At 48.2% G+C, this 18,481-nt stretch overlaps 1 protein-coding gene across 2 annotated transcripts in view; it reads right to left on the bottom strand.

The window, feature by feature from the left end:
- Positions 1-2,824: 2,824 nt before the first annotated feature.
- ARMH4 (armadillo like helical domain containing 4) overlaps positions 2,825-18,481 on the bottom strand; it is a 65,772-nt gene continuing 50,115 nt past the window's right edge. Inside the window, exons 6-8 of one of the 2 annotated variants that reach the window (XM_051622660.1) lie at positions 11,564-11,595; positions 7,069-7,203; positions 2,825-6,874 (exon numbers count right to left, since the gene is read on the bottom strand). In XM_051622660.1, the coding sequence (XP_051478620.1) occupies positions 6,806-6,874; positions 7,069-7,203; positions 11,564-11,595 (236 nt within the window). In that variant the 3' untranslated portion in view covers positions 2,825-6,805. The remainder of the gene's footprint in view (positions 6,875-7,068; positions 7,204-11,563; positions 11,596-18,481) is intronic. The other variant, XM_051622659.1, reaches the window with a different exon arrangement.

Genomic DNA, 18,481 nt, shown 5'->3' with positions numbered 1-18,481 from the left:
CTTGCAAAATTCTTCTTGCTTGAGGGAACTCCTGCTTTACTTTGAGGCAAGTCTCATCCTCCACCTCTGCAAACCCCATGGGGGGTTATAAGTGTTTTAAGGGGGGAAAAATTTAGTGCATAAGGATGTTGACCATCAGCTTCAGGCTTGCAGTGAAAGCACACAGACTTCCCTCTTCTTTTCCCAGTGGTGATGTCTTTCCAAGGGCTCAGGAGCAGGACAGCACCCTCCTGCAAGGAAAGAGAGTCAGCAGGGATGATGGTGGCATTTCCCAGCAGAAATGTTTCCACCAGTGAGTCCCTTCTTAATGGTAGCTGCTGGGCAACCAGTGTTCCACTGTGTTGATGATCAGTTGCCTGTATGTGAGCACACTACATTATTACCATGCATAGATCCTAAGATATATGCACACATAGAACTTCAGGCAGTGGGTGGTCTATACACAGAACCACATGGTATTTGCATCACAAATTTTCCACCTGCCAGGCACAGTCAGTTTGGGTTTTGTTAATGTACTTTGACTTCTGCCTTGTCTCAGTCTGGTTTCCTGCAGATTTACCCCATGTCTAAGATGAGGCTTATTGCCAGCAGAAATCTGCTGAAGGAGACACAAGAGGGATCCCCAACAGGCATGGCTGAACTTTGCAATTAGAGGAGAAGAGAAGGGGCTGGGAGGTAAGGAGAGGTTGTGATAACAGCCCTTGTCTTGATAGGGCTCTGGGGGCAGAGCCTCTGAAGCAGAACCCAAAGGCAGGATGGTAAATCATAGAATCACAGACTGGTTTGGGTTGGAAGGGACCTTCAAGATCATCTAGTTCCAACCCCCTGCATGGGCAGGGACACCTCCCCCTAGACCAGGTTGCTCCAAGCCCCATCCAACCTGCCCTTCAACACTTCCAGGGATGGGGCATCAAGCTAAGCACAGGCCCAGGTGGGCTCAGGCACAGCAGCAATGATGGTCCAGGTGTGGCTTCACCACCAGAACAAGCAAGGAATGCCATTTGGTTTCTCCTACCAAAATACCTTGGTGAAAAGAACCCCAAGCCAGGCTGTTGGAGCTGCTCTGCATGGATCAGTGCCTCACACCCCATCACCTGCACCAGGCTGAGCCCTGTGGCAGGCTGATCAGCTCCAGGGAACCCACACAGGGCAGCAACCCCAATGGGTATCTGGGACCTCCAGCTTGCCCCCTCCACCAGAGCACATAGAACCCTGTTTGCTCATATAGGAGCCTCAGAACAGCTCCACACATTATTTTTTAGTGGGGTTTTTAATATGGTCTCTCTCCTCTTTCCTGTTTTCACAAATCCATGGCTTGGCTGGCAGAGTCAGGGATATTAAGAGGACAGAGGCTCACAGAGAGGCAGGGTGATCACAGAGAGTAATTTCCTTAGAAAATAAACCTTTGGGAATAAAAAACTTTGTCATTGTTTATCTTCTTTCAGCTGGTTTTCTTTTTTCATTGGAAAAAGTCAGCAATGCAGCAAACAGCTTCAGGAAAATACAGATTGTTTCTGGCAACTACCAATTAACAAAAAATGTGTACATGCAATCCCCAAATACCCATTTCCCTGGGAATGTCTTGTTTTGAACAAGCCATTTTTCAACAGAGAAAATAAACACACTTGGACAGATAATTCTTGCTGGCTCTTATTATTAGAGGAAGCCTGGAGAAGGACAGAGCCTGGGCCTGTGTGTGCCCTGCTGGCTCCCAGCCACCCCTGGGAACTTCCCCATCCAAAACATGACACAAGGCCACATGCCCAGCCCCTATCTGCATGCAATAACACACTGCCTGCAAGGACATCTGCAAACAGGACTGAGAAGGCATTAAAAACCCAGCCCATACACCTCTTACTCCCTCTCAAGTCTTTCTGATTCTTCTGCTTGGATCACAGGTCCATCGAGGCAACATTCATCTGCAACAAGGCTGCTCCTTTCTAAAACATTTGCAGCATCCACACTGAGACTCCAGGCTCACCAGTGCCATATTACCAGGGTCTTGGGCACAGAGCCTTGTGCTTAGGTCAAACCAGAAAGGACAATCATCCTTATATGCACAGCGGAACACGTGGCTGTACGTAAGGAACAAGGGTGCAAACACATAATCATGGAATGATTTGGGTTGGAGGAGGTCTTAGAGTTCATCCAGTTCCAAACCCCCTGCATGGGCAGGGACACCTCCCACCAGATCAGGTTGCTCCAAGCCCCATCCAGTCTGGCCTTGAACACTTCCAGGGATGGGGCAGCCACAGCTTCCCTTTAAAATGTGCTCCAGTTCCTCTCCACCCTCACAATGAAAAATTCCTTTTGATTGTCTAACCCAAATCTCCCCTCTTCCAGTTTTAATCCATTACCCCTTGTCGTCTCACTCCCTGCCCTTGTCCCAAGTCCCTCCTCAGATTTCCTGGAGCCCCTTCAGGCACTGGAAGGTGCTCTAAGGTCTCTGTGGAGTCTTCTCTTCTCCAGGCTGAACACCCCAACTCTCTCAGCCTGTCTCCAGAGCAGAGCTGCTCTCATCATCAGACATGTCAGTGTTGGGGTTCATTACAGCTACTGGAAACTCATCCAAGGCTATTTGGGATGTTACTCACCACAGCCTATGGATGACACTGACCTCCAGGTAAATCCTACCCCAAAAGCCCCAGGCTGAGCCTCCCAGCTGCTTGTACAGCCCTCCAAGCCCAGCCTGAGTCCTTGCACCAACCATGCAGCATGGAGAAAGAAAGGCAATGCTCAAGTTTTCCAAGCAATCACTTCACAGCTTTACATGAGAGACAGCAAATGCCATGAACCACAGATCGGGGAGACGAGGCACTTCAAGTCAGATATGATGGACAGCCTTTTATTTCCCAGTGTTTTAATTTAACAAAGTGCTACATTCCATAGTTACAGTATGAGGAGTTGCTCTTTTCTGAAATAGAAAACCACAAGAAAGCATGAGGACTGCTAATATCACCCCATGGAAGCAGTGCAGTCCAGAGAAACCTCACCTAGGTGAACATCTGGCATGAGAGACACCTCTAAATTCAGCAGTGCAGGTGCATTTTATCAGGGCAAGAGCTGCACGTCAGGCAGGCTGGTTCCTCCAGCTGGAAACAGGGCTGTAGGTGCTGAAGCAGTTGTGTGATGCCTACATGAAATTCTGGCTTGTGCTATCAGGAAAACCCAAAGCAGAGGTGAGTGACTCTTCTTGTGCCAAATCCAGAGATTATTGTTATTGCTGCAGCAAAGTCACCGTGGCAGCTGTGCCTCTGCAGGGGATCAGGGCTGCCTTAGCAGTGTCACAACCCACCTCCACCTTCAGGGGCTTGCAGTTCACCTGACATGGAGGATGAGGAGGGCCCCTCTTGGCTGTTTTCCTTCCCCTGCCTCTTTCATAAGAACCTGCTTGTTTGGCAATGCAGAGCTATAAATTAAATCTGCAGAGCATTAAGAGACTGGAGGCTTCAGCTCCCACCCAAAACCCTCCTCCCCTCCCTGCCTGCAATCTGGCCATGTCAAGCAAATGAATCAAACTCCAGGAGTTGTATGGAGAATATTTTAAGAGCCAAATCCAAAGTCTACTGGCCCTGGATGAGAAGGGAAGGAGCTGAATGGTGCTTGTGCTTTCAGGACCTGCAGAAATTGGACTGATGTCAGGGGCACTGCAGAAAACTGTGCTCCAAAGGCTCCTACAACCTTCACTGGGACCCAAGGCTGCTTTTGACTGTCCTTGCCTCCACACTAAGAAGAACTAAGCTGAAGACAGAGGGAGCCTTCTCTTCTCCAGGCTGAACAACCCTAACTCTCTCAGCCTGTCTCCAGAGCAGAGCAGAGCAGAGCTGCTCCAGCCCTCTCTGATCATCTCCAATGGCCTCCTCTGGTCTCTCTCCAACAGCTCCATGTCCTTCTTGTGTTGGAGGCTCCAGAGCTGGACCCAGCACTGCAGGGGGGTCAGTTCTTGGGTCTCTCAGGCTACAGACACATCCAAAGGACTCAGCCAGCCCAGCTGCCATCCTTTCTGCTGCAAGACACTCCCTCCTGCAGAGATGCCAGTGCCCTTTGTCACTGCTTATTGTCCAAGCCTCCTTGGCTGGCCCAGGGTAAAGCATTTCAAGAACATCTGGCAGCTGCCTGTGTAGTCTTGTTCCCAGCCTGCCTGGCTCCATATGTAAAAGTCAAGCCTTTCTGGAGATGATCTCAAGAAAGCTGGAACAGACAAGAAGTCTTTCCACCTTGCCACCCTTATCAAGCCTTGACAGGAACATATAATCAAAGAGTCCAAGGGACAATATTTCCTGACTCCTAAAACTGCAAGAGAACCAGCAATGCTCAACTGGACTGTTTAAACCTCCTGATCACCTCCAAGCTCCAAGAGACTTAGGAATGAGAAGGAAATTGTGAGAGAGTAATCTGGAAGGAAAAGTTCCTCTTAGCTTGCACTTGTTTCTGAAGAAAGAGGCTTCAATTTTGGGGTAGAGGCACCTGGATTTAACAGTGGGCTGCCAGTTGGTGCCTGCTAAAGATGTGGGGCTGCTTTTAGCAAGGCAACATTCTCCTGGTCAAAGTTTCAGGAATGAAAAGGGAGAGATGCACACACTGTGGAGCCTGGCCTAGAGGGATTAGAATGTGAAGGCTCTTCAGGATGTTGATGGACCAGATTTTAATGTCTCTCTCCCAACCTACTTTCCCTGCACTTAGCAGGATGAATGTGTGAGGAATCACACATGGCTCTTCAACAGAAAGACCAGCATTAGTACCAGCATTTTGAAACCAGCTTGTCCCCCTGCCCTTCTCCAGATGACTCAGTAGATGTGTGGGTAAGGCCTGCAGAAAAGTACCTGGGCTCTGAAGAGCTCTGCTTGTTCAGAGCTGAACATCACATCCGACAACTTAATGTCCAGAGGAGACCTTGAATCTCTGAAGAGAGAACTCAGCTTCAAGCAGCTCTTCCAAATGTCCTCTCTACCTTGCAAACCCACTCACATGCCCATGAGACGTTTGCTTACCCTCATCTACACCACAATCTGAAAGGCCTTTTCACCTTTACAAGGGATGAAACCCTGCATATGCCCCTCCTCAAATTCTCCTCCCATCCACATAGAATCACAGAATCACAGACTGGTTTAGGTTGGAAGGGACATTAAAGACCATCCAGTTCCAACCCCCCTGCATGGGCAGGGACACCTCCCACCAGCCCAGGCTGCTCCAAGCCCCATCCAACCTGCCCTTCAACACTGCCAGGGATGGGGCAGCCACAGCTTCCCTGGACAACCTGGGCCAGGGTCTCACCACCCTCACAGCAAAGAATTTCTTCCTAATATCTCATCTAAATCTTCAAAGACTCAGTGGGATTTAATCTCAGTACATGTGTGGTCTGACCTTATTTGTCTAAGGAGGTGTCCTCTGGCAAGTCATTGTTCCATGTATGAAGGATGATTCCTCACAGAACAGTGATTCCCACCTCAGAAACACGGATGTGCTGCATAAATATAAATATTTAAGTCATTTCAGAACCAGAAGCAGAGATGAAGAAAAACAGCCCTTTTTCTAGCTATTTTGACAGCATTTCTGTCCAAAGCAGCACTAGTTTCCCCTGCTTGGCTCCCATAACATCTCAGACACTGGCTGTCTCCCAGCAGCTTGCCCTCACCCCATGTCATCCTTGGGCTTCACCTCCACAACCCTCTGCAGCCACCCACCCTACAGCTTCACCTTTTCCCCCATGGCCAAGGGATCCCAGTATGACCATTTCACCTCCCCACAGCAGACATCTCTCCAGCTGTGGCTGTCACTGCTTTCCAACTCTTAGCCATGAATCCCTCGACACTGACAGCCTTTGGTGCCCTTCTGCATTTGGTGGTCTGGAGACAAGCCCCATCCAGATCCCCCAAAGGTGCTGCTGCTCACTCAGCTTTCAGGGGATGAAAATGCAGCTCCCAGTGGGTAAAGGAGAGAGATGCTCCACTTTCACCCCTGTGTGAGTGCAGCTTCATGAAGGAGATGACCCAACAACTAGTGTCCTTCAACCACAAGGCAGAAGAAGCCCCCAACCTGCCTCTTACCTACTTGCACACTGAACAAAAGCTAAGAGATCCATGCAGGACTGTCCATCAGGAGATGAGAGCTGGTATTTATTGTGCTGTAACAGACAATGCTGGCTGAAAAGGGACTAGGATTTTTGTTGTGAATCAAGTGTTGGGGCCATTCCTGTGTGTCTCCAAGCAGCGTGGAGCAGAGCTGAAGGAAGAAAGGTGGGGGTGAGAGTAGGGGAACCAAGTGCAGAAATGTGCTTCCAACTGTATCGACAACACTGTACACGGGCACTTCTCAGGTGACAAGGGATACAGTTCAAGTATATAACTCATTAATTAAGCAGAGCAGCTAATCTTAGCACTAACAAACTCTAGCTCAGGTAATGTAACATTTAAAATTAACAGACTGGACAGAAGTCATTCACAGTAAAGATTCCCATGCCCGGGTTAGGTGAGAGCTACTGTTATGATTAGATCACTGCCAGCCAGGACCAAAACAGGACACCAAGGATTACAGGAAAAAGAAGAATCCATACGCATCAGCTCCAGCTGTAACAAGAGGTGCTGTGGATCCGGATGAGGCTCTGGATTGGAATGTGGAATCTCACTACTGTCTCAAAACAAACATGACTGTGTGGGACACGTAGAGCAGAACATGCCGGTTACCCGGGGTGGGACCCGCGGCGGCTCGGGATCAGCAGAGAGCAGCCAGGCTGCAGGAAGTTGCTTGTTCTTTTCCTCCTCCTCCCTCCTTCCAAAAGTCTAGCACAAGGGCACTGCAGTTCCATTCAAAATTCATCTTCAGAGCTGTCGGCCAGGAGCATGACTCGGTCCTGCATGCTGTTGAATTCCCGCTGCTGAGGGAAGAAGAGCAAAATGAAAAGTGCTCCAGGTGCAGAAAGGAAATGAAGAGCAGTTGCATTCCCCACGTGTTCTAACCAAGAGGTCCCAAACACTTCAACCCAGACAATCCATCACCAAGCTGTGCTGGCTTTCCAGCCAAAATGGTTACCTGGAGAGTGGGTGGGGTTGGGGTTTTCCTTTGCCATACCTTTCTTTTATGTCTCTTTGAGCCGTTTCTCCTTCGGCGATTCATAATCTTGATGCTGTAGAGAGCTCCCAGGATAAAGAGGGCTCCAGCTATCCCAACTCCTACAGGAACCAGCATCCCTGACATGTATCCTGCCTATGTGGAAAAGAGACAAGCAGAACAGCACTCCAAACCATTCTTTCAGAGTTGTTTTTCATCTGTCCAGGACTGCAAGATATCCCCTTTCTGCTTTCATCCAAGTTTATTGTATTTGAGTCTCTGTCACACGCCTGTGTGGGATGAGCCCTGCTTCCAGGATTGCTAAGCAAGGCCCCAACCAGCCCCACTCCAGGATGAAGCTGCTAACCACCACAGCTCACTCACCATCAGCTTTTACTAACAGACACTGCCCTGAGACAGCTGAGAGACTGCAGTGTTTGCCCACCTTCAGGAGGGGAAGTGATCTTGGTGCAGAGCAACTAGTGCCAGGGTGAAGTGCCTGTTCATACGGGTGCAAGGGTAGAGGAAAACCTCAGAGGCCAAGGGCAGGCAATCCTGAGCCACAAAAAAGACCTTTCCCCAACACAGGAAGGACATGGAGCTCCTGGAGAGAGCCCAGAGGAGGCCATGGAGATGATCCAAGGGCTGGAGCAGCTCTGGTCTGGAGACAGGCTGAGAGAGTTGGGTTGTTCAGCCTGGAGAAGAGAAGGCTCCAGGGAGACCTTAGAGCACCTTCCAGTGCCTGAAGGGGCTCCAGGAAAGCTGGGGAGGGGCTTGGGACAAGGGCAGGGAGGGATGGGATGAGGGGGAATGGTTTTAAACTGAAAGAGGGGAGATTAAGGTGAGACATTAGGAAGAAATTCTTTACTGGGAAGGTAGTGAGACCCTGGCCTAGGTTGCCCAGGGAAGCTGTGGCTGCCCCATCCCTGGCAGTGTTGAAGGGCAGGTTGGATGGGGCTTGGAGCAACCTGGGCTGGTGGGAGGTGTCCCTGCCCACGGCAGAGGGGTTGGAACTAGATGGTCTTTAAGGTCTCTTCAAACTCGAACCAATCTGTTAATCTATGACCCTATGACCAGCACTGCTTCCCTACACACTGTAAAGCAGGCTCTCTCCAGGAGCTCCATGTCCTTCCTGTGTTGGGGGCTCCAGAGCTGTACACAGCACTCCAGCTGGGGTCTCACCAGAGCAGAGCAGAGGAGGAGAATCACCTCCCTGGCCCTGCCAATTCCACAGCTATGATCCATATGTTTGCCTCAGCCAATTAAGAAAACCCCAACATTTAGCACAAATAACTTCAAATCACACGTTTAAATATTTAGCATCACATATGCAAACACTTAAAATCCTTCGGAAAATATTCCCAAGTGCTCGTTGTTTTCTCATTTACTGTTTGAAATGAAAATTAACCCATGTTTTACAGTGCCATATTTCTTCAGCACCCTCTGCTAATTCAGGCTGGGGGGAGTGAGGGGTGAGCTCCCTCCCTCACTAGCTCTGCCTCCATTCCCACTGCACCAGGAGTCCCCTCCTGTGCCACCACAGCTTTACCCTTCACCATCTACACTCCCCAACACAGATTTTACACCTGCCAAGGGACACATGCACAACGGAGAGGACTCTCAGACAGCTCTTAGCAAGCCTCAGCCCATTGCTCACAACTGTGCATCCACGTTCCCAAACTGCAACACAGCTCAACAACACACACACCCCGTAGCTGCTCTGCATCCAGAATCCACTGGGGAAAAGCTGCTCTGTGGGCACTGCCCTGCCTACAGGTGCTTACCTGGAGAATGAAAATAAGATACAGTGCTAACCAGGGCTGCTTTGCTCTCCCAAAACCCCTCCAGATCCTGCTTGGTGCTGTAAATAGTAACACCTCTGGGCTTGGATCCCAAGGCTTGAGGGCTGCTCAGCTGCACCGTGCAGGTCCCCTGAAGACCCTCCCAGAACACCCAGCCCTGCTGAGCCCAGGTGCTGGGATGGGAGCTGTGTCCCTGCACTCCAGGTCCCAAAAAAGGAGGTTAGTGAGAGCACAGCTCAATGCCTCTATCTCTGCGAGGCAGTTAAAAGTGCCTTAATTGGGTGACCTAATTAGTGCAGAGTGAGTTTGCTATTTCTGGAAGTTTGCTGCTGGCGTGGGCGGTGAGGGGAGACTGGAAATCTCTTTTTAGTTGCTGCTCAGCTGAGTTTCTGCATCAGAAACCACCAGTTTTAGTTCAGTGAACAATCTGGCTCCTCCACAAGCCTTTATCACCCCTGGCCAGCCCCTGGCACTTTACAGGCCTCTCTCCACAGCCAGTCAATGATTTCTCCCCAAAAGACTGACGTAAGAAGCAGGGCCAGGACCTGTTCTCCCAGCCCCTTCTGTGTCCCACAGCCCAACTCATGAGGGTTTCTCCTCTTGCCTGATAGGAAACCCCATTTTCCAGGCAGCTCCAAAGCTGCCACGTTTTTACCCCTTGCCCATAGGGAAGATGCAGCTTCTTTACAGATCCTAGGGATGCTTATACAGCCAATCCCTGACCTTCCTTGCCCCACTGGACTTTGAGATAACAACAGAGACCTCCAGAGAAACCTAATGCCCACTATTTGGCATACCAAACACAACATTTGCACAGTGTTTGCAGGAGATCAGACATAAATCTGTCACTGACCCGTGCTCCTGGTCCCATGGTCCCCAAACCCTCCCCTCCCCCAGCAGGGCAGCCCTGATGGACACAGGAGGACACATCTCTCTGGGATGGGGCAGTCATGTGCTGGGATCCTCTTCTGGGTGGAGGGATTATAAAACAGAGAGGACAGGGCTCTGCCAACAGCAACGAGAGGAGCACATGTTATAACTGGTGCTGCTAAGGTCAACAAGGCAGAGAAGGAAAAGGGGTGACCAGGTTTATTTGGGAGTGATTTGCTTCACCAACATTCAGTTGGGGGTGGGGGAGTGGTTTTTGTGGAGCTTTTCTAGGGGAAAAGGTGAGCAAGGTGAAAGATCTGCCTCTGCACATCTGCCACTTCCCAGAGGAGGAGGTGGCTCAGGGCTGAGGTTCTCTTTGAGAGGCCACTAGCAGATCTCTAGTTACACCAGTGCTTGTGCTGGGCACTGCCATGCAGTCCAACATCTACCTGCAAGACATTCAGACCCTCCAGAGCAACTCTCTTTGAGTCTGGACCATGCACCCCGACCCTGCAATGGGGAAGGACAGAGGTAGCCAACAAGGTGCCAAGAAGAAAGAAGTTACAGCTACAGCTACAGTGAGAAGGTGCCTGATGCCCCTGAGCTCATGCTGTGCTGGCTGGGGAAGGTCTGGCATGAGCAAGTGACCCGTGCACACTCCAGGCACCCCAGGCATTCAACCAGTCTTGGTGTCTGCTTTTTACCTTCGTTGGGAAAACCATTCTCTGTCCTTCCAGCACTCGCTCTGGCTGAATCCCAGGCCAAGGTGCTCTGCTATGAGCATAGATGACACTAGACATGTCTCCTTCCTAGTGTAGGCAGAAAAGCAACTCAACAAGGGCTGGGCAGGAACCCACCTTAAACCCCTCCAGTCCCCAGTCCTGGAAAAGAGATACTCAGACTGCATCTCTCTGTTCAGTTTTGATGGTAAAGTGCTGCTGAAACTTGGTGGGTATCACACAGAAAGGCTGAGCTTCTTGAGTGACAATCTGCTCATGCTTAGAGACATATTTTCAGGGGCTGGAGTTTCCTATTGAGCCATTATTCCCCATGCTGTTTGTTGTTGGTTTATTTTTTCTATTAACTCTGACTCTATTAAAGAATTTCCAAGCCCTGTTGAGTCACAGAATGTTCTTATCTTTAAACACTACTGTCACCTCGTTTCTACCTTCACAGCTTTGCCATCACCAACACAACATTTGGAAGGTTTCACAGCCATTTCAAAATGTTAATATTTCCCCTAGGGCAGCAGGGACTAAAAAGCCATCACTGACTGTGGCTGGCATAGCCCTTCAATCTTCATTCCAGGAACCACCACCCTCTAACACCAGGGATAAAAGATCAGGGTCTGTCATCTCCTCAGTCCTTCTGTGTTTGCTGTTTTTCCTCCCTGGAATCAGCAGATCTTCTTGAATGAACAGGCAGGAAATGTCTCATCCAGAGGCCATGGTGTGGCACACAGCCTCTCACCACAGGGGATCACCAGATCCTCTTGATTTAGATCTACAACCAAGCTTAGGACTTTGAGGAAAGGGATGGAGGTAAATGAGAGGGTGATTAAAAAAATGTAACTCTGATAATCTGAAGAGATGATTTCCTAGTGCAGAAAAGTCCATCAGCTACCCCTGTCCCTCACTCTGCTCTTAGTTACTACTCATCAGGGATGCACAGTGGATGGACACCATGGAAAACAGCAGCAGCATCTGGTTCATTGCCTCCCAGAGAAAATTTTAAGCCCCTTCTCAATTGTCTTTGTAGAGATAATTGACTGCACTGACAAGAGTTTATTCCTGCAAGTAAAGATGTTTTTGCTTTTAAAGCAATTGAAACACTGAGCCTCCTACCTTATCTTTCAGCTTCTCCATCCAGCTTCTCACTGAAAAAAAAAGACAAAAAAGCTGTAATCGTGTTACTTATATTAATTAGGATCAAATTATAATTATAGTATTAAAACAGACACTAATTAACTTGACAAGCTGATAACACTTTTCATTAGGTTTCCTCCCTTCTCATTCACGAAAAAGCAAATGCAGCAAATCAACAAGAGAAACTTCAAGCACTTTGGCAGGCAAGACACTCGCTTTGGCTGTGCAATTCACATCTTCAGAGTGATTAAAAGAGGAAAAACAATTATTTCAGGTTGAGAGGTTTTAAGCAGCACTTCACACACACACACACCCTGTATGACAAAAACTTAGATCATTGCTACCCCCTTCCACTGGCCTCCTCCACATATTCTTCCCTCTCTTTGGCATAGCCTGGAATGGTGCCTAAAAAAGTGCTATTTCATACAATCACAGACTGGTTTGGCTTGGAAGGGACCTTAAAGATCATCAAGTTCCAACCCTCCTGCCATGGGCAGGGGCACCTCCCACTAAACCTGGTTGCTCAAAGTCCCATCCTGTCTTTTATTCCCCTGCTTTTCTGGAAGCAACTTCTGCCTGGTCTGGGAAGGCACCAGATAATGTGAGGACTGGGATAGTACTGAAGGTGCTAGATTACTAAACCCAGTAAATTTATACACCACAGAGGTTTTTGTTTCCTAACAGTTAAGTCCTGTGAATATGATACCCAAAAATACCCTTTAATAGCATGTGCTTTGGGATAAAATACTCAGCTCATCCCACAGAGCTGCAAGTGCTTATTAGCAGTGATTACACGACTCATTAACTCCACAGGCAACTGGATTTGTCTGCACTGCACTGGAGACAAAATGTCCAGCCTTTGAGATACCCACTAATGTTTTAACAAATTCCTGCCCACAGGTAAAAGGCAGGCAAAGAGTCAAATGTTGGGTTTTTGCAGAGCCTGGCAGCTGTGTTTTAAGCCCTGGTGAAGGATTTCTGTGTCTCCAGGAGGCACATTTCTCCCAGGGTGCATTAGACCCCAGATGTTACACACAATTCATGGAGAGAGCCCCTATTTCCAACCCTGCTTTTTCATAGAAGCTCCCTTCACAGCCTGTGTTAGCAGTGTTAGAGCCTGTCTAATGCACACACAGCACTCAGGGTAACCATCCTACTGAAATCAGAGCCTTCCTGTGGGTAGGAAGGTGCAGCAGTTGGGCCATCAGTAAATGGCCTTTTCATGTCTGAAGCACCTGGGAGGTAGTAAAGCTCAGCCCAGATGGCAGCATCACTGAATTCAACTGCATCCTTTTAACATGTTCAAAGTGACTTGAATACTCCCTTTTTAACTCTTGGTAATGGAACACTTTCCAAACAGAAGGGTCCCAAATAACCTGGAGGTGGAAAAAAATGTGAAACAGGCCAAGGCACATGCACACAAACTCATTTATCTGTGACAGGAAGATGAGCAAAAAACAAAGTTATCCAGGAGACAGACACCCACAGCACTAGAAGGGGACAAGAGATCTACTTTTATTACTTCTTCCCACCATTAGTCCTGACCTGCATGGACTCAGCTGTAGTAAACTCAATTTATGAAGGTGCCATCACCACCATCCTCTGCCAGCCCAGGCCTGCAGGCTTTGAATGTCACTCTCCAAGGAACACAGGAGAGGGGAGAAACACACGGTCCCCCTGGGCAAGGTTTCTCAGCTGGGATTCTAGACGTAATGCCACAACAAACACTGGGTGTAAACATCACCCAGAGCTGCCACACTGCTGCCTTACTGACAGGCACAGGAGAGAGCAAACACCACGAAAATTCACTTAAATCCACAGATATTACAAGCTAGAGGAATTAATCCCAAAATTCTTGCCAAAGAGCCTTATCTCAACTCTCATGTTTAACAATATTACTGTGTTTTAATCCGGGGTCCCAGGAGGATAGTTGAGAGGGACTCACAGTCACACAAGAGCAGTCACAGCTTCCAAATCACCGTGCACACTTTGGAGCTTTGGGCTGATGTTCTCCTCCCTGCACATCCACACAGCTACACATGTACACACATGTACACACATGTACACATGGTATGTGCATGCAGTCAGTTCAAGCCACTGGGATGCTCGGTTGGCCCCAAAGGCAGCTAAGCACAAAGCCTGTTTTTACATATCTTTCACAATAATGAGATGGGATTGGTGATCTCATCAATAGTTGACCCACTTCCTTGCAGCTGAACAACAACGGTGCCTCTAAAGCACCAAGGAACTCCAGATTATTCCTGACAAGTCACAGGCAGGAGCTGATCTAATAATATTCTGCTATTGACTTCTGACAAACACGAATTCAGGTTTCATTCCTCTCTGCCCCACAAAGCAACAGCAGCACATCCATTGGGACAAACCTTTATTTGCTATTTATACAATTGCTTATTATTACAACCAACCTTGTTTTCAGCCATGCAGAGCACATGGCAGATGCCCTTGTGAATCAGTCCAAGCCACAGAGAAACAAACACAACACGAGTTCTCCTCCAGACTGGACACCCCTCTGGGAGAAAGCCAGTGCTAGAGGAAAATAATACTGGTCCCAAATTCAGAAGGCGAAGGCTGTAGGAGGTCAAAATGCTGGTTTCACTTCCATGTCCCATCAGGACAGCAGTGGTGGGCAACAGGTCCAGTTCTCCCAGGTGGGAGAAGAGGGCATGAAGCAGCTGCAGCCATGGTCCTGCACTTTGCAGCTCGCAGCCAGTTGGGCTGGGGCCATGGTGAGCCAAGGAGCCCTGGATTACTGAGAAGTACCAACACTTCAATACCACTAATGGACAAAACAGTTTTATAGAATCATAGAAACACAGAATGGTTTGGGCTGGAAGGGACCTTACAGATCATCCAGTCCCCACCCCCCTGCATGGGCAGGGACACCTCCCACCAGCCCAGGTTGCTCCAAGCCCCATCCAACCTGCCCTTCAACACTGCCAGGGATGGGGCAGCCACAGCTTCTCTGGGCACCCTGGGCCAGGGTGTCACCACCCTCACAGCAAAGAACATCTTCCTAATGTCTCACCTTAATCTCCCCTCTTTCAGTTTAAAACCATTTCCCCTTGTCCTATCCCTCCCTGCCCTTGTCCCAGGCCCCTCCCCAGCTTTCCTGGAGCCCCTTCAGGCACTGGAAGGTGCTCTAAGGTCTCCCTGGAGCCTTCTCTTCTCCAGGCTGAACACCCCCAACTCTCTCAGCCAAACACCTTTTAATACCTCTGAGGAAATTACAAGCCACTGTGTCACTAAAACTGAATGTTTAATGCTCCAATGCTTCACCCATATGTGGCCACTACTGGTTCTGGGTAGGAGAGAAAGCATTTTTTCAAGTTAGAATTATTATCCATGCTAAATGGCTACCATCAATTATTTCTGGACTTCACATTGTGATTATGCATCATTACCCATAGTTAGTATTCTGAACTTGATCTTGGAAGGGGAACATTGTGGATGGCAGCTTCTCCTAAAAAAGCAACACTCTCTGAAAACACCAAGAGATTTGCCAGTGAGGCCCAGCAAACTATGAATAACAAAAACCCCAATCCATGTATTTTTCAGCACCTTTTTTTTTTTTTTTTCCTTCCCTGATCACAGAATGTTCTGAACAAGTGGCAACCATCTCTGAGTGTGAAATTCCTAACACGAGTCTGCAGTACTGGTTCCTCTTCCAAGGCATTTTAAGGACAGTGACTAGTCCAAACTCTCTGCCTCAGCTTAATTTTTATCCCTTGGTTCCACAGCAAGCTGAGTTAGATCAGTGTGGAGCACTTCTGAAAATTACATACATAATCTGACATTTCCTCATTGGTTTATATAATGTCTGCATCTCTGCAAAGTAATTTTAAATAACATCTTGCTTAAGATTAAGCAGGTCAGGAGCACAGAGGAGGAGCACGGTTGCCTGGCATTGGCATCAGAGCAGCCCAGGTTGACTTCAGACAGTTTCAGATGCACCATGATATTTTCAGTCATTTTTACCCAGTTTTCCCCTTGAAAATATGCAGCCAGCTCTTTAGATGCCACAGTGCCAAATAAAGAATTTAGGTTAATCCACAGAGGTAACCAGAAGCCTGCTTGGCCCCTCCTTGGAGAAACCTGGTCTAAAGGGAGAGTCAAAAAGCCCCACGAGTAAAATCTTCCTGAAGTTTGGGTTTTGCCAAATTCAGGCTGCAGGCTCAGGAGAGGGACAATATGTGACATTTGAGGGTCTGCAGTATATGGCACTGGATGGCCCAACATCTCCTTTCACCACCGAACTCTTCAATGCTATAAATCCAAACTAACCCTCATGGGAAACAGCTCTTGTGTTCCCATCCCTCTTCTTTCCACTGTGTCCTACAGCTTTGCATCCTGAACAAGAATAGATTCAGCCCGATTACCCAAGCTGATCATTCAGTTTTGTGGAGCTTCTCTTTACAACAGCAGGGATCAGATATAATTTACAATGGAGAATCAATGCAGAGGTGGTTTGGAAGCTGTCTCCAGGTTCAGCTGAAAAGACTCTCTAACAACAAAGTGTTTGCATTATTTACATCAGGGGAAAATCCTGTATTTGACACTTCTGACCCAAAAAAATGAAATTAAGGTAATGTGACAGATCATATTCACTCCAAGCCTGAACAGGCTGACACTGTCCTCCTAGGGAACAGTCTGACCTCTTGCTGCTCTGCTCAGGGATCTTGCAGCATCCTCAGCTTATGACTTTGCAAAGTCTGGCCACAAACAACCGACCTGAAAGGATAGGGAATGTTAACTGAGGACAAAGGTCTGCAAAAAGCACACAAAACATTTACTACACAGTGACTTCCATGACTGCTGTGCATCTCCATCACAGAGAAAAACGTGTCCACATGCACTGTTATTAGCTGTGCTCTCCTTCCCTGAACCCTTATTGGGCACCTTCAGCTTCTTGTTGCTGTTCAGAGGACAGTCCTCCTTCAAATAAGTTCTTCTCTATTGGTCATGTCTCTTGAACCCCCTTTTGCTCTGGCAGCTGCAGGGTGCTGGGTGCCAGAGCCAGGCCCTGCCTTTACACCTCCCCATAGAACACCATCAAATCTCTCATCAAAGGCTTTTCCCCTCTTCCCTCATCACCCGCCTCTGAAATCAGGAGCACAAGTCCTCTGGGCTTCACACTTTGCCAACTTTTTGTAATCCTAATTGTCTAATTATTCACTTCAATGCAATGATAAAGCTGCTTAATAATTTTGTTCACATTCTCATTCATCCTCCCCCTTCCGAGATAAGAAAATGCAAAGACTTCACCTTCTGGTGCAGATTTCAATCTATAATTCATGCCCTCCTGCCTTCAGTTCTGTCTCCCCCTTCCCCTTTTGGATACCCTGCTTCTTTATCTTGTCAATTTAGTTTCATCTTATCAGCTTGTTTTAATTATATTACAGTTTTAATCATGATCTAAAGCAGTTCTGGTTTTGCAATGTAAATCCAGCACATTATCATAGAATCACAGACTGGTTTGGGTTGGGAGAGACCTTCAAGATCATTTAGATCCAACCCCCCTGCCATGGGCAGGGACACCTCCCACCAGACCAGGTTGCTCCAAGCCCCATCCAACCTGCCCTTCAACACTGCCAAGGATGGGGCAGCCACAGCTTCTCTGGGCAACCTGGGCCAGGGTCTCACCACCCTCACACTAAAGGATTTATTTCTAATGTCTCACCTAAATGTACCATCTTCCAGTTTTAATCCATTACCCCTTGTCCTCCTGCTACAAACCTTTCTACCCTGTGCAGTATTTTCAGATCAAACATACATATCTTCATTCCAGAGCTTCATTTTAGCACTGATCAGCACCTTCTTTTTAACAATTCTCCAACAAGACCACCAGACCAGTGGTGAAAATGTGGCACCCAAGCTCCTATGCATTCTCCAAAAGGCAGAGAAAAGGGCTAAAGGATGGTTCTGTGGTTAAGCTGGAGGTCAGGTAACCTGACTTGACCATTATGGCATCTATAATTCCTTCCATGCAATAGGTTGAGAGTGCTGCACCAAACTTCATTCTGGGAAACCAGGAAATATCAGTCACCCCAACATGCTCAGAGCATGAAAAACATTTTGATCTGATCTGATGGCTACTGATAATTGCTTTCACATCTGTCTGGAATCAGAGACACTCCTCTCTTGGGAACCAGAGCAGCTGTTTAAGGACAAGCTCCCCACTGCAGCAGAGGACAGTCCCCACCACAGGCAATCTGTGCATCAGAGAAGATGCAGGAGGCAAAGATGGATGGAACCAAGGAGCAAAGAGAGCAGCTTTTTCTGAGCATGAGCAGCGCCAGTCACGGATGTTGGGTCTGCTCTGCTCTGCCTCCCTCCAGCCAGGACAAGGTCTCCACCCTACCCACGGCCTCAGTTGTTGAAAGGCAGGAAAAAGCCAGCCTGGCATATTTGCAAGAGCGTGGAAATAGTAAATACATAGTGAGGGGACTTGGTGGGTGTGTTTGTGAGTCAGTGTAGCCCAGCACAGCTCTGCCATTGCCTTCTTCCCATAGACAATTTGCCCAAGAACAGATTCATTCACCTCTTCCATGCCCAGTCACTACCCTGCTCTTCCCATTCTCCTTCCCCTACTGATGGTAGCCAGGCAGTGTTAACTTCATCCTTGATGGTGAGATTTTTGCCAGAGGCACCACTGCCAGAGCAGCTACCTGTGTAAGCCTGTAAGCCTGTAAACCTACACTGAGAACACAGAACGTTACTGTCCCCTAAAGCACCTGCCCAGTCTCCATGATATACATCAGAGCAGGAGATCTGCTCTAGTTACTTCTCCTCTTCCTCCACTTACACGCACAATTTCCAAGCTTCCTCTTTCTAGTAGAGGAAATCACAGAATCACAGAATCCTAGGGGTTGGAAGGGA

This window comes from Apus apus, chromosome 5, assembly GCF_020740795.1.
Source record: "Apus apus isolate bApuApu2 chromosome 5, bApuApu2.pri.cur, whole genome shotgun sequence".
NCBI lineage: Eukaryota > Metazoa > Chordata > Aves > Apodiformes > Apodidae > Apus > Apus apus.
Note: the sequence above shows the minus strand (reverse complement) of the source record. Positions and strands in the feature narration are given on the sequence as shown.